We start from the raw sequence: 15710 nt of genomic DNA on the forward strand, positions 1-15710 counted from the left end.
AATCATTCCATAGTCAAATGATTTCTGTCAGGAATTTGTGGGATAAAAGAGAATTGGTTCTACTTCTCTACATAGGGTTATGTCTGTCACCCAGGCCATTCTTGTTCTAAAACTCTTTCTCAAAGACATTTCAGAATTACTAGGTTTACATCTAACAGGAGAAAGATGTTATTTTTCCATCTAACAGCTCAGAAGTTCCTCACTCATGGGACTGAGGGTGCTGTTAGTTCAGCTTTCCTCACTCTTCCTCATGGAAACTTACTAGTTCCTAACAGTACATCAGAGCTCATCTTTATGCGAACAATGTAGGCGCAGCGAAGCATCAGACAGAGCATCCCACAAGCTACCAGTGTTCTCCACAGACAGAATCCTCCAGATTTCCACGTCTCCCTTAGGCTTTGTAGAAAACAGTAGGTCTAGAATTTACACGAAGGGATTTATTACTGTAAGACGCAACCAACCCACATGCGGAAAATTCCACTCTGTGGGCAACGATGTCTATAAACCAAGCTATTTTATATTGATTTAGGGGAAGTGTTCCTGGTAAGGGTGAGGCCCAAAAGATGTGGGGAAGAAAAAAAAAGAATTTCAGGGCCTTTCATGTTGTTTTAAAAAATTTAATTATTGATTTTTTCTTCTTGAAAGGAAGGCAGGAAAAAGATTTATCTAAGTGAAAACTGAGAGGTCAGCTGTTCTTTGTAGGTGGAGACATGGGAACCAATATTATAAAGAACAGGAATCCCGCACCTTCCTGATCACTCCAGGACATCCCAAAAGCAGTTCCTGGTGGGAGGGTGAACCAGGAGGCCATCACCCTGCCACCAAGTTCAAGTTCATGTTGGAGGTGATTTGTTCTCCTCTTTAGATGTTTGTTCTACCCATCCTCTCAGCAAGTCATAGATGATCACCTCAGTGGGTGAAGGACAGTGACACAGACAGGAGGGTGTAGCCCTAGATGCCAGAGTAAAAGTCAATGGCCTAGAACCAAGAGGATTGGAATAGCATTACCTACTTTATGCAATCATTTAATCAGTGGTGACTACTGTGCCTGCATTTACTGGCTCCTGGCTTTAGGGGGAGAGGAAGTGACTCTGGCCACTGCTCCATAGGAATATAGTGTTCCTCTTCTCGTGGGCACTGAGCTCAGAAGTAACTGGACATCAGCCATGGAGATGCCTTCTCAAGGAAGAGTGGGAGAAAACAGATGTGACCACCAGGCAGGAAGAAGTGCTTCTGCTTAGCTCAAGTGTGGTTTGACTGAAAGCCTGAAATTAGAGCATTTACTCGAAATAAAACCCATGGTGCCCATGCCTGTAATCCCAGCATTTGGCAGGTAGAGTCAGGAAGATGGGAAGTTCAAGGTCATCCTCAACTCTAAATAACAAGTCCAATGCTAGCCTGAACTACACGAAACACTGCCTCGAACAAGCAAAAGGCGACTCTAAATTTTCAGTAGTGGGACTAAAGCAAAGGGTAGATTTATAGGCAGGCTTCTGTCTTCATGTCTTGGAGATATTATCTGTCCATGCTTTGGTGTCCTGTTTTTCAGGATGCCTGCCACTTTGGCCTGGAGCCATACTTTAATGAAAAGAATGTGTGGTCAGAGGAATAGCTGAATGTGACCTGTCTTGGTAAGAAATGCCAGGAGGCATGTGGGTTTCCAATGTTAAACTGTTGGATCACAGTGGTGGTCTTGTCCCTCTGGGAGACACAAGGAGAAACACATCTCTATTAGACGAGTGAAAACAGTCAAATAGTGCAGCAGAGTTTCAGAGTGAGTGACACTGCACGTGACAGGGGTGGCAAGAAGATACAGTGGAATATTAGTTTAAGATGTGTTATATTTGTTTGTGCTGCAGAATATTGGTTTCATGATGTAAAGATGTGTTGCATTCTTTCACGCTGCATTTGTTTAACTCCGTAAAGCTGTGTTACTTTGCCTGTCTAAAACACCTGATTGGTCTAATAAAGAGATGAATGGTCAATAGTCAGTCAGGAGAGAGAAACAGAAAGAGAGAATAAAAAGGAGACATCTAGGCTTAAGAGAAGAGGGAGGAGTGAAAAAAGAAGGAGAGGAGGACACCAGGGGCCAGCTAGCCAGCCAGGTAAGAAAGAAAGATATATATATATATATATATATATATATATATATATATATATATTTATCATATATATATGATAAAAAGCACAGAAACAAAATGCAGTTAAAGAGAAATGGGGTAATTTAAGTTAGAAAAACTGGCTAGAAACAAGCCAAACTAAGACCAGGCATTCATAAGTAAGAATAAGTCTCTGTGTACTTATTTGGGAACTGGGTGACAGGCCCCCAAAAGAGTAAAAAAACAAACAAAAACAACTACAAGAAGATGTTTTTGATCATTTAAATTAGTTTGAGACAGGGTCTGGCATAGCCCATGCTGGCCTTGGACTCATTATGTAGCTAAGGATGGCCTTGAACTTCAGATCCTCCTGTCTTTCCCTCCCAAGGGCTAAGATGACTGGCATGAATCACCACACATCTAGTCTATGCTGCATGTTGGGATCAAACCCGGGGCTTTGTCCATGCTGGTCAAGCACTCTACCAACTGAGCTACATCCCCAGTGATCCTTTCTTCTACACAGTAGAAAGATGGAAGTTCAGAGATGAAAAACTAAAAGTTCTAGTGTTTTGTGTTCCAGCATTTGTGTTACTAGAACTTCAGCCATACATTTTAAGAGCATATTGGCCTTGGGGGAGACTTGCATTACAACAGGAAGGGATGCCCAATGCTCTTAGGTCTGTTTCAGAAGAAGTTTTGCAGCAATATTTAAAAACAAACAACCCAACATGATGAAGGAATGTCCTGTGAAGACCTGACCATGTACTGCTTTCTCTAGAGTATTAGAATCTGAGCCTGGAGCTATAGGACATTATGTATTGCTGGCTCTTGGGAAGCTGAGCTGGGATGATGATGAAATTGAAGGCAATCTTGTCTCCATAACAAGACCTTGTCTCAAGACACACACACACACACACACACACACACACACACACACACACACACACACACACAGCCACACCAGATTAAAAAAAAAACCTGAAATATGGGCCCATCCTTGGCCATGGTTTGTCTTCCATTATCTTCTGTCTCAGAGAGCAAAGTTCTTGGGGCTGCTCTGGATTCCTTTTGCTGCTATAGATTCCTTTGCAGTTTCTTACCCATGAGAGCATCAACCCACTCTGATGTTCCAGTAGCACTTGAATTTGATTATAGGCTTGAAAAGTCCCCATGAATGCATCATAATTACCACTTGGATCTTAGCTGGGATTACTATGCAAACTCTACTGAAGTCAGTATGTGGATGATGGATGAAGGAATGAAACTGAGGAATAGGAAGGGAGTGGGAAAAAGTCAGGAAGTGGCTGGGGTTTTGGATGTGGAAGCAACTTGGAATTCAGGGGACTGGAGGAGATGAGTGTCAGATTAAGGAATTTTAGTGCATTTCAGTAACAGATAATTGCTATATGGCCCTTATAGTGCAAGCATTTGGCCTCCGACCCTGTCTAGCTTATGACTGACCAAAGTACTCAATTCTCAAGATAATCTGTCCTTCTGCAGTCTGGCAAGAAGCTACCCTTGGCTTTTTCATGTGGGTTCTGGGGACTGAACTGAGGTCCTCATTGTTTTTTCTCTTTTTTTGAGTTTTTAAAAAATTAATTTTTATTTAAACTAAAAACAATCTTATTTTACATACCAATCCCAGCTCCCTCTCCCTTCCATCCTCCCATTTACCCCACCATCTCCCAATCCTACCCTCAGGGAGGATGAGGCCTCCCATGGGGGGATCATCAAGTCTGTCCCATCATTTAGGGAGAACCTAGACCCTCCCCCACATATCTAGGCTGAGAGAGTATCCCTCCATAGGGAATGGGCTCCCAAAGCCTGTTCATGCACTAGGGATAAATACTGATTCCACTGCCAGGGACCCCATAGACTGCCCAAGCCCCCCAACTGACACCCACATTCAGGGGGCTTGGTTCGGTCTTATGCAGGTTCCCCAGCTGTCAGTCTGGAGCCCTTGATCTCCCACTTGCTCAGGTCAGCTGTTTCTGTGAGTTTCCCCAGCATGGTCTTGACCCCTTTGCTCATTACTCCTCCCTCCCTACAACTGGATTCCAGGAGTTCGGCTCAGTGCTCAGCTGTGAATCTCTGCTTCTGCTTCCATCAGCCACTGAATGAAGGCTCCATGATGGCATTCAAGGTTGTCATCAATATAACTACAGGGGAAGGACACTCAAGGTAGCCTCTCCACCATTGCTTAGATTCTTAGTTGGGGTCATCCCTGTGGATTCCGGGAAGATCATGGTAAGAGGAAAAAGTAAGTCAGGACAGGACATGGAGCCTAGCAGTAGAGTGCTGGCCTAGCATGTATGAGACTCTGGCTTTGACACTCAGCACATTCTATCAACAGAGAGGTTTAGTGTATGCAAGGCTGGGTTTCCTTTGTCCATATTCTAAGAACAGGCTTTTTTGACCCTGTCTATGTTCACTCCTGTAAGATTGGTGAGGAACAAATCACATCACCTAGAAGTCTCCCCTAGGGGGCTGTCTTTTCTAACAAGTAGGGTCTAGCTATAGTTTATGGCATGAGATGCTTGCTAGGGGTATCACTGCCAGGCTGATGTGAAAGAAAGAAAAGGACGTCTTATTTGGACCATCTGACTACCATCAACTCGTCATGACATGTTATCAGCTACATATTAGCACTGACCTGTGGTGAGGATGAAAACAGTGATGTAATGCATCCCGTCAGCTGCCAAAGTATGACACGAAATGAGAACAAGAAGCAAAGCTCTGCTGGGGAGAACTAACTACACGGTGAACTGAGACACTGAGGAGAGATCAATGGAGACTACTCAGGCTGCTGAGGAGAGCAGAAATGAGAGATGCCCATCAAATTAATACAGTTTTTTTTCATTTCCTTGAGGACAGAGACAATGGCAGGATTCTTGGCATATGGCTATCATATATCTACAGAAGTTCATATATCTTAAAACAACAACCAAGTCTTCGAGACAGCTCAGTGGCAGAACACTTGCCCAGCATGGAGAGGGGCCTGGGTTTTAGCCCTAGTACTGCCTACCTCTTCTGGAAAAAAAAAGGATACACGGTCTAGCATGTTTGTGTTATGATAAAATGGGAACCCTTAGCCTTCCTTTTCCCCAACCAATGGCAGAGGTCTGGAAGAACACACTTTCAGGAGCTGAAGGGATGTTTTGGTTGGTAAAGGGTTTGCTGTACAAGCAAAAGGACTTGAGTTCAGAGCCCTAGCACCCAAGTGAAAACCAGGAGCTATTCTACAATCCCAATGCCAGGGAGGAGAAGATAGATGGATCCCTACAGATCGCTGAACAAACAGCCTAGCTGGACCCATGAATTCCAGGTCCAATGAGACACCATATCTCAAATAATAAAGTGAAGCGTGAATGAGGAAGACACCTGACATTTGCCTTGGTTTACACACACAAACACACAGACACAGACACACACACAGACACACACACAGACACACACACACACACACACACACACACACACACACACACACACACACACGCCTAAATGAACATGAACATATGCCACACACATGTATAAACTAAAATAAAAAAACAGACATTTACATTCAGGTCACCTGCTATGACTGGTAATGGGCTAGTTTTTTTGAGGATGGTGGTCCCAGTACTAACACTGTGACAATCCACATCTCTGGTTTCCAAGCTCTCCCCCTACCCCCTTTGGGTCCTCCTTGTTTCCTAGATTATCTGGAGGTGTGGGTTGTAGGCTGGCAGTCCTTTGCTCTATGCCTATTATCCATATATGATTGATTACATACCATGCTGGTCTTTCTGTGACTGGGTTACCTCACTCAGTTGGGAGACTTTTGATGACTGCTTCTATTTCATTAGGAGTTATAGGTCTGTTCTTGATTTAATTTGGGGAAGTGATATTTATCCAGAAAATTGTCCATTTCCTTTCAATTTTCCAATTTTGTGGAGTACAGATTTTCAAAGTATGACCTGATGATTCTTTGGATTTCCTCAGTGTCCATTGTTATGTCCTCCTTTTCATTTCTGATTTTGTTAATTTGCATGTTCTCTCTCTGCCTTTTGGTTAGTTTGGATAAAGGTTTGTCTATCTTGTTGATTTGCTCGAAGAATCAACTCTTTGTTTCAATGATTCTTTGTATTGTTTTGATTCTACTTTATTGATTTTAGCTCTCAATTTGATTATTTCCTGGCATCTACTCCTCCTGGGTGAGTTTGTTTCTTTTTATTCTAGAGCTTTCAGATGTTCTATTAATTCTCTAGTGTGGCTATTCTCCAGTCTTCATGTGGGCACTTAGTGCTATGAACTTTTCTCAGCACTGCTTTCAAAGTGTCCCATAAGTTTGGGTATGTTGTGTCTTCATTCTCATTGAATTCTAGGAAATCTGTGGTTTCTTTATTTCTTCCTTGACCCAGGAGTGATGCAATTTAGCATTGTTCAATTTCCATGAGTTTGTAGGTTTTTTGCAATTTGTGTTGTTGTTGAAGTCTACCTTTAAGCCATGTGATTCAATTTTTTTGTATCTGTTGAGGTTTAGTTTGTTGCTGAGTATGTGGTCGATTTTAGAGTAGGTTCCATGTGGCACTGAAAAGAAGGAATATTCTTTTGTGTTTGGATAGAATGCTCTATAGATGTCTGTTAAACCCACTTGGGTCATAACTTCTGTTAGTTCCTTTGTTTTTGTTAAGTTTCTGTCTGGTAGTCCTATCCAGTGGTGATATTGGGGTATTGAAGTCTCCCACTATAAGTGTGTAGGGTTTTAAATGTAATTTGAGTTTTTTCCATTTTTTAATTTAAATTAGAAACAAGATTGTTTTACTTGTCAATCCTAGTTCCCTCTCCCTCCCTCCTCCCCACTAACTCCCTATCCCATACCCTTTCTGCTTAGTAATGTTTCTTTTACTAAGAAACCTTTGTATTTGGTGCATAGATGTTCAGAATTGAGACGTCATCTTGATGGATTTTTCCTGTGATTAATTTGAAATGCCCTTCTTCATGTCTTTTTATTAATTTTAGTTCAAAGTCCAATTTGTTAGGTATTATGATAGCTATACCAGCTTGTTTCTTAGGTCCATTTGATTGGAAATTTTTTTCCCAACTCTTTACTTTGAGGTAATATCTGTCTTTGAAGTTGAGATATGTTTCTTGTATGCAGCAGAAGGATGGATTCTGTCTTCATATCCATTCTGTTAGCCTGTGTCTTTTTATAGGCAAGTTAAGACCATTGGTATTGAGGGATATTAATGACCATTGGTTGTTAATTCTTGTTTGTTTTGAATTTGGTGGTGGTGGTATTGTGTATGGATTTCTCCCCCTTTTTTTCTTTTGGTTTTTGGTAAAGGTGAAATTATCTGTTGCCTATGTTTTTATGAGTGTAGTTAACTTCCTTGGGTTGGGGTTTTCCTTCAAATACTTTTATGTAGGGATGGATTTGCAAATATGTACTGTTTAAATCTGGTTTTGTCATGGAATACCTTGTTTTCTCCATCTATAGTGACTGAAAGCTTTGCTGGGTATAGTAGTCTGGGCTGGCAACCATGGTCCCTTAGCGTTAGTAGAACATCTATCCAGGACCTTCTGGCTTTCAGAGTTTCCTTTTAGAAGTAAGGTGTAATTCTGATATGTCTGCCTTTATATGTTACTTGGCCCTTTTCCTTTGCTGCTCTTAATATTTTTTCTTTATTCTGTATGTTTGGTGTTTTGATTATTATGTGGAAGGATACTAGGATGGTCCCTTGTGTGGGATCATCAGTCAACAATCAGTCATGAATTAAAATTTTGCTCATGTAGCTCTGATTATAAATAAAATGAGGTGCCCAGGTGCCAATGGCCTCTCCCAGTTCCAAGTCAAAAGCAATCAGGAAATAGTAGTGATGTGATGGGAATGAAATACTGCCGAGTGAAAAATCATTGCTCAACCAGAGTCAATAATGTAACTTCTCTCTTTAGAACCATGACAGCTCATGCGGAGTGCCTGCCACCAGCCACCTCCCTCTCTCCACAGCAGCACCTTGGTAGGAAGAGAACAGCATGGCACCCCATTCTTGAGAGATACATAGCCACTTGCTCTGTATATTTGAAGTTCTCTTAAAGTTTATTTTTGTTTCTGAAACCAGGAGACCTGACTGTGGTCCTTGAATCTGAGCAATCATGTTAGTGTGCAGAAAAGTGAAATAAGCAAACAAATGAAAAACCAAAACTAAACAAGCATGCATAGACATGCATGCACAGACACACAGACACACACACCATACACATCCACCTCACATACCCCCCAACACACACACACACACACACACACACACACACACACACACACACACACAAACACAGACACACATACATGCCACATTCACACACACACACACCCCACACAGCACCAAATACCACATATACACACACAAACACAGATATCCACAGACACATACTCAACACACACTACCACTCACACACACACACACACACACACACACACACAGAGAGAGAGAGAGAGAGAGAGAGAGAGAGAGAGAGAGAGAGAGAACCCTAGGTTCTCCTCTACTAAATAGGATTATATTTGTCACCCCTACGCTTTGTCAGTCTCATGATTGAGTTGGATGCCTTCTGTGACATCTTTAGTGACCTCAGGGGACCCATTGGGGTATTTTAATTAATTCTACAGATCAGGCACTCTAATTGATAAATTTCTCAGTTCTTGATGCCTCTTGTTGGTGGCATCAAGGAGAATGGGACATTTGACTTAAATGGATTCCACATCTAGGTCTGTGTCACACTGACACACACCACATTCCTCTGAGCAGCTCATTGCCACCAGGTGGGCCAATAATTTCCTCTCATTATCGCTGCCCTAAAGAGTTCATTTGCAGCAGCCTGTTCTCCAAGCTAAAGGAGTGTGGTCCTTTCTCATACAGATAGCAGCAGAGAGAAGCCCAGGGCTTTTGTGGCAGCTGTAACTCTCCTTGTCTTTGCCTGAGCTCCACCTTCCTTCAGTTCTTCCAGAAGTTTCTTCTTGGTTGTGCTAGCTACTGATGACCCCTCTTTCTTACCAGAACTTTACAGTTTGCCCCTGAAATACACTAGTTATGCTATATTTGAAATACAGAACCATACATGGATCTTACATACCTTGCCACACTGTCCTATTAGATGGAATAAGCCATTGAAGCTGCATGTAATAGGACCTCTGTGCCAGGGATGGAGTGGTATTTACAATCACTCCTTAGTGACACTGTCTACATGGGCCACATCTCCCTTTTATAGAAGGATATGGAGAGGCAGGGAAGATGGCTCAGTCAATAAAATGCTTGCTGTGCAAGCCTGGGGATCAGAACTCTATCCCTAGTTTGCCTACAAGAAACCAGGTTTGGTAGTGAAAGCTTGTAAGCCCAACCGGGGAGGCATTATGAGGATCTCTGGGCTCACAGGCCACTCAATCCAGCCTAGCTGACATGCCCCAGGCCCCACTGAGAGACACTGTTTCAAAACACAAGGTGGATGGCCCTGAGGAGTCACACCTGAGGTTGTCTTCTGGCTTCCACTTGCAAGCATACTATACACACACACACACACACACACACACACACACCTTTTCCATGTTACTGAGATAACAGAGGAATGAATTTACTTAGTTATTTGCCTATAATCCTTCTCTCTAAATTTTAGGACATGAAAGAGGATTTCTGCCTGCTTTGTTTTTTCTTTCTCCTAATATTTTTTTCATTCTGTTAGAATCCCTCAAACAGAATGCAGATATTAAATAATTAATTCTTGAATATATGAACAACATAGCAACATAACATTTTTAAATTTGTAGAAACAAGGTCTTGTCATTCAGCCCAGGCTGGCCTCGAATTTGGAATCCTCCTGCCTCCACTTCTCAAGTGCTGGAATGACAGGCATGTTCCACCATAACAGCATCACTATTAAAAATCGCCTGCTGCCTTCTGTTTCTCACAACACTGAATGTCTTGAGTCAGAATCTCTACCCTATTCACATTCATTTGTGAACACCAAACACTGTTCACAGTGCATAGGTTAGAATTCAATAAATGTGTATTAAATGAATTAATAAAAAGAGAAAAATATTCATGGGCCCTCTGCTCTGTGTCTGCAATTCAGCATGCATCTGTGCAAAGATGAATTAGACACAACCCTTGCTGGAGGAAAAAACATAGTGCAGTGAAGAGACACAGGTAGACAGGGACCCATATTCAATGTGATCATAGCCATAGTGTTGAGAAGGGAGAGGGAAGGGATTAGGATATTGAAGGAGAGGATGAGGCAGGACAGCAACCAGAGGAGGGTAGCTTTTCAGGTGAGTTTTGATGCATAAGATATTGGCATGGAGACTGGGGGAGGGGAAGATCCACTTTGACTGACTATCCAAAGACCATAGAGACCTGAGCCCTTTTTCACTCTCGGTACTCAGTAAATACGACTAAATCCAGTAGCTATATTACTATTGCTCTCAGAGCACTCTGTAGCTGACAACAAAATCACACAGGAGTTTGCTTACCTGCCCTTCAAGTATACACTTCATACACTGTCCCTGAATAAATCAGCTCTAGCCACAGCAACAAACCAAAAGAAACCGTGCAGGTGGTGGCCACCCATAAACAGGGAGACTGTCATCCACATAGGGTGGCCAAGAAGCAATCTAGGAAGCATTAGAGCACTCCAGCATTGGAATTAAAATGAGGACAGCTAGATGCATATGTGTGTGAGAATATCCTGTCAGAGAAATTAGGTCTCAGCTCAAAAGCCAGAAGGCAAAAACCCGGTCAGAGCCACGGCACCTAGGCAATCTGGAGAACATGGCTTGAGACTTGGGGGCTTAGAGCCTTCCTGATGGAGAGACTGAATCCCACAATACAAGCTAGAGGCTATACCTATGATTCATGGTGGATGGGAGAACATCCCATCCTCAGAGTCCCTCATCTTTCAAAGATGCCAAGGAAATGCCTTCCATTCATTTCCCTGCTGCTTGCCAGATCGTGTAGGCCACACACAGGAGAAACTGCATACACATGCCATGTATCCTCAAATTTCTGCTCCAGCTGCCCATGAGCTTGTACATATCTCACACAACTCACTTTCCACAGTCCCCACATTCTACGGTCCCTCTTATCCTCACTTTCATAAGACTAGATGGGCTGGCTGGCCCATCTATCCCTCTCTTGAGACTCTATGGCCTCTTAAAAACAGTCAGTGCATATTCACAATCCGGGGACATGAGTCCCACTGGTATCGTCTCCCACAGCCTCTGTCTGCCACATACTTTTGGTGAGGAGCCCATCCTTCTAAATCTCTTCCACCATTCCCCTCTGCTGGCTCTTTGCTTCCCTCCTCTGAATAACTAGGAAAATGAAACTGCAGTCTCAAAATCAATTTCTTCCTGCCTCCCTACTCCCCAGTCCCCAGTGCTGGGAATACCAGAATGTGCCACCATGCCTAGTATACATGTTGCTCTCACAAAGAAAGACCTTCAAAGTTTACATGAGGTTTCAGCCTTGGTCTCCATTTTCCAATCTCACCCACAGATATACCATCTTACCCTGTCTCTGCCTTTGGCTTTTTACCGAGCTTCTTTGCTAGAATGACCCCTCTTCTCTAACTTTCAGGTAGCCAGTTGTTTTCTCTCATCCGGGTGAATGCCCAGAACCCTCGGTTCTCTCAACACAGCCATAAGTCCTCCTTAATCCCTGTCACTATCTATTTCATTTCCCTCAGGACAACAGTCAGAAATGGCCTTGCCCATTTGTTTCTTTTTTGTGGTCTATTTTTCAGCTACCAAGGCAGCTCCATGAAGACAGATGAGACTCCCAACAGAACAGTGCTGGGGACACAGTAGGCTCTGAATACACATTTGGTTAAGTGATTGAATACACTGATATGAACAGTCTTCTGGAGAAGTGTTCCCTAAGGGCTTATATGTGGATGTTTGGTCCCCAGCATGTGATATTTTGGGGAGATGGCAGAACACTGAAGTGAGGTTCCCCAGAGATTGGAGTTATTAATATCCCATCCTTTCCCCTTCATGTCCCAGCCACAAAGTGAATGGTTTTACCAGACACTGTTGCCATGGTATGTGTGCTGCTTTGCTGTAAGCCCAACAGCTCCAGGGCCAATCACTCACAGTCTGAAACCTCCAAAGCCACAAGGCAAAATTAACCTTTTCTGTTTATAAGATGATTGGGTCAGGTGTTTCTTATAGTAACAGCAAGCTAACGAAGTTCCTGCAGGCTTTCTCCAGAAAACAGTGACCAAATGTTCACAGATGTTGGTAGCCTTCTCTGCATTTTGTATGAGTAGCAGGGAAAAAAGGTGCAGTTATGATTTTAGGAAAAACTATCATAATCCCTGTCTTTGCCTGTACACATAAGGGTGAGTAGATTTGAGAGAATGACTTACTTATGGATTCTTCCATATTCCTGATATAAGTGTGTCCTCTCTGGCTGCATCAATCTCAACATTGGCATATTTTATTGAGTCTGCCCGAACCTTACTGTAGGTTCATTGCTTCACTGTCAATCATCCAAAAATAGATACGCACGCTAATTCTGGTATTAGAACCTGGGAATCCATCCCATTTTGCTCCCAGACTCCAGTCGGGCCCACAACCAAGTTAAACAGGATTTCCACCCAACTGCTAAAAGGTTGCAGGGAATCACTTCACTGCTAACTTGCTATGCTGTCTCTCAGTATTTTTATCTTTTCTTCAAGAGGAAGGCAGGCAGTTGTGATATGTGCTGGGCTCCAAGGCTTCAGGAGGAAGACACATTGCCATGGAGACATCCCATCTTCATGGGGACACACAGGCAAGCGCGCGCACATCCACCGTCCTTACCAACATAGCCTGGGGTTCCACAGGCCGTGGACATCACGTCTCCTTTGCCCTCCATTTTTGACAAGCCAAAGTCACTGATCATTATTTTGGACTCCTCGTCTTGACTGTAGTACAAGAGATTTTCAGGCTAGAGAAAACAAAACAAAACAAAAACAACTTAGAGATAGTAAATTGAACCTGGAGTGTATACCTATCACCCCCGCTACTTGGGAGAGAATGTCTCTCCAAATAAATAAAATGAGGCCTGGAGATGTAGCTCAGTGGTAGGGGGCTTGTTTCACTTGCAAGAGGCCCCAGACTCAATCCCCAGAACTGAAAGCAAATAAGCAAGCAAACAACTGAAGAGTGGCACATTTGTAGAGCTGCCTTACTCACAGAGACTCATCAACTCTCACAACTAAGCACAACCTTGACCTTTAGACATAGACAATGTCTACGTCAATAGATGCCAATTAAAACAGCAGCGCTCACAAAAGAGGCCACAGAGGGCCCTGCAGAGCATTTGGCACAAGCAAGTCTTCAATGTTACTCTTTTCCTTTACCAGTATTTTTGTCTCCTTAAAAAGAAAAAAACACATTTTGAGGAAACCTAAGAAGCTGATGGCTCTCAGACTTTGTCATTTCAGTTCTTCAATAGGGGAACAGGATTCCCTGGAGATGAAACTACATTTGCAGGATTTGTAGGTTCTTTTTTTATTTTATTTTATTTTATTTTATTTTATTTTATTTGTGTGTGTGTGTGTGTGTGTGTGTGTGTGAGAGAGAGAGAGAGAGAGAGAGAGAGAGAGAGAGAGAGAGAGAGAGAGAGAGAGAGAGAGAACACAAAAAAACCTAGAGACACTTGCAGGTTACTTCGCTGTAATGCAAGGCTCTCTCCTGGCTCTCAGCAACCTCCTGTCTGCTGCAGTCCTGGCAGATGGCCTGCACCTTGCTGAGATCAGCTCACACCCCTGCCAAGGGAAGGAGGAGAACCTTGGGAACAAAAAGCAGCACTTCCTTGTCGTGTGTCCTTAGCTCCCTTCTGGCTGCTTTTCTGCCAAACATAGGTCACAGTGTCTTCTTGTTAGCCCTGCACACAGCACAGGGGGAGCCCAGACAGTGGTTTGGCACAGCAGAGGTCTTAGTCTGTCTTCCAGACCTACAGTCTTTTGTTTGTTTGTTTGTTGTTTGTGTCATTTTGCTTTGGTAGAGGATCTTATCATATAGTCTAAGCTGGTCTGGAACTTGCTGTGGGTTCCAGACTGGCTTCAAACTTATGATCCTCCAACCTCAGCCTCCTGAGATTACAGGGGTATATCTCTGTGCCCAGTGGGTCTTCACTGTGGTTTTGCAATGTCAGTGACATAGGGGAGGGACAGACACAGACAACAAAACATTATTAGCATAGAGTTTTATACAAAACTGGGGATTGTCATTGGTGCTAGCAAGGACTAGGGAGGGGCTTATGGGTACCAGGATGTACCTGTCTCAGGCTAGTACAGTCTCTACAGGGCTGAGAAACTCAACACTGCAGGGGAACCTGCATTTTTATTTATCCTTTACTTTTTGTGTGGCTTCAGTTGATTCTATCCTTCAGGGGGATGGTATCAGGTCAGTCTTAGAACATCCAACTACCAGGACAGTTCTGAAGATTTGTTGAGTAAATAAACACTGTGGCTCTTGTCTACAATAAACTTTAAAAGAGTGAGAGTAGAATGAAGGATCTGGAATGGAGACTTATTTTCCCACCCCATTTCCAGACTGGCTACCCTCCAAGCCCCAAGGATAAAGCCATATTCTCTTGTCAGGCTTCTGGGGCAAATCTTAGTTGTTACACCTTGAATTTTAGGAATTATCATAGGTAGAGTGACAAAATTTGTGTATAAAGTGTTTCTTGGTCTTTTGTGCACCGTCACTACCTGTTCACCTATGAGAGTATTAAGTAGAGGAGAAACATCCTTTGGCAGAACTGAGATGGGGTGGGAGTGGGTCCCGAGGGCAGTGACTCTGGCATGCAGTCTCTGATGTGAAGAAACTGTAAGAACAGTCCAAGACTCTGTCCTTGACCAAACTTTGGCCAAGCTCCCCTGAACCCTCTTCAGGACAAAGCCTTGACCTTAGCCTCTCAAGTTCCTCTTTCTCTAGCCAAGCCAGCCAAGTACAGTCTTAGCCTGGATCAAGTGAATTCACTTTAGAGGGAATCCCCACCCCAAGTTCTTCCTCTGGTGCTTCTGATGCTGCTAAAGAAACAATTGCTCAGGTATTTTGAAGGACACTGAGTACTCTTCATCACCACCACCATGGGGCTTTATAGGAAGCAGGATCTAATTCAACTCCAGTGCTACAATGGTTAAGTGGCGATTTCTAGTCAAGGGCAGGCTACAGGACAGTATTGTAAGTAAGTAAGGGGGACATTGGCAAGGCCAACTTGACAGGACTTAAGGCACAAGACAGGGTGACAGGACATTGAGGGTAGGTGATAAAAGATTTGGTCAAATATCCAGGGGTATTTTGTGCTAAATAGATACAGGATGAATTTTATGATCAACTTGGGTCAAAGAAGTGAATCTTTTGTCCATATCTGCCTTTAGTGAGAGAACTGTGAGGTCATTTTATTTCTTTTTTAATTATTATTTTATTATTTATTTATTTATTATCCTGTGGCACTGTGGGTCAAATTCAGGGCCTTGAATGTATTAGGTAAGGGCTTTGTCACTGAGCTACATCCAGCACTGCCCTAGTCCTCAGTCATTGTTAGACTGTCTTAACAAGATTCCTGACGTCTCTTCTTAATAATT

The 15710-nt window shown here is 43.0% G+C and overlaps 1 protein-coding gene across 3 annotated transcripts in view; it reads right to left on the minus strand.

The window, feature by feature from the left end:
- The window catches only part of Camk1d (calcium/calmodulin dependent protein kinase ID), a 395032-nt gene that overhangs the window by 38218 nt on the left and 341104 nt on the right, over positions 1-15710 (minus strand). For all 3 annotated transcript variants that reach the window (XM_035441489.1, XM_027405184.2, XM_027405182.2), the window contains one exon: positions 12934-13060. In XM_035441489.1, coding sequence (XP_035297380.1) covers positions 12934-13060 — 127 coding nt within the window. The remainder of the gene's footprint in view (positions 1-12933; positions 13061-15710) is intronic.

This window comes from Cricetulus griseus, chromosome 3, assembly GCF_003668045.3.
Source record: "Cricetulus griseus strain 17A/GY chromosome 3, alternate assembly CriGri-PICRH-1.0, whole genome shotgun sequence".
In the NCBI taxonomy this organism is placed as follows: Eukaryota; Metazoa; Chordata; class Mammalia; order Rodentia; family Cricetidae; genus Cricetulus; species Cricetulus griseus.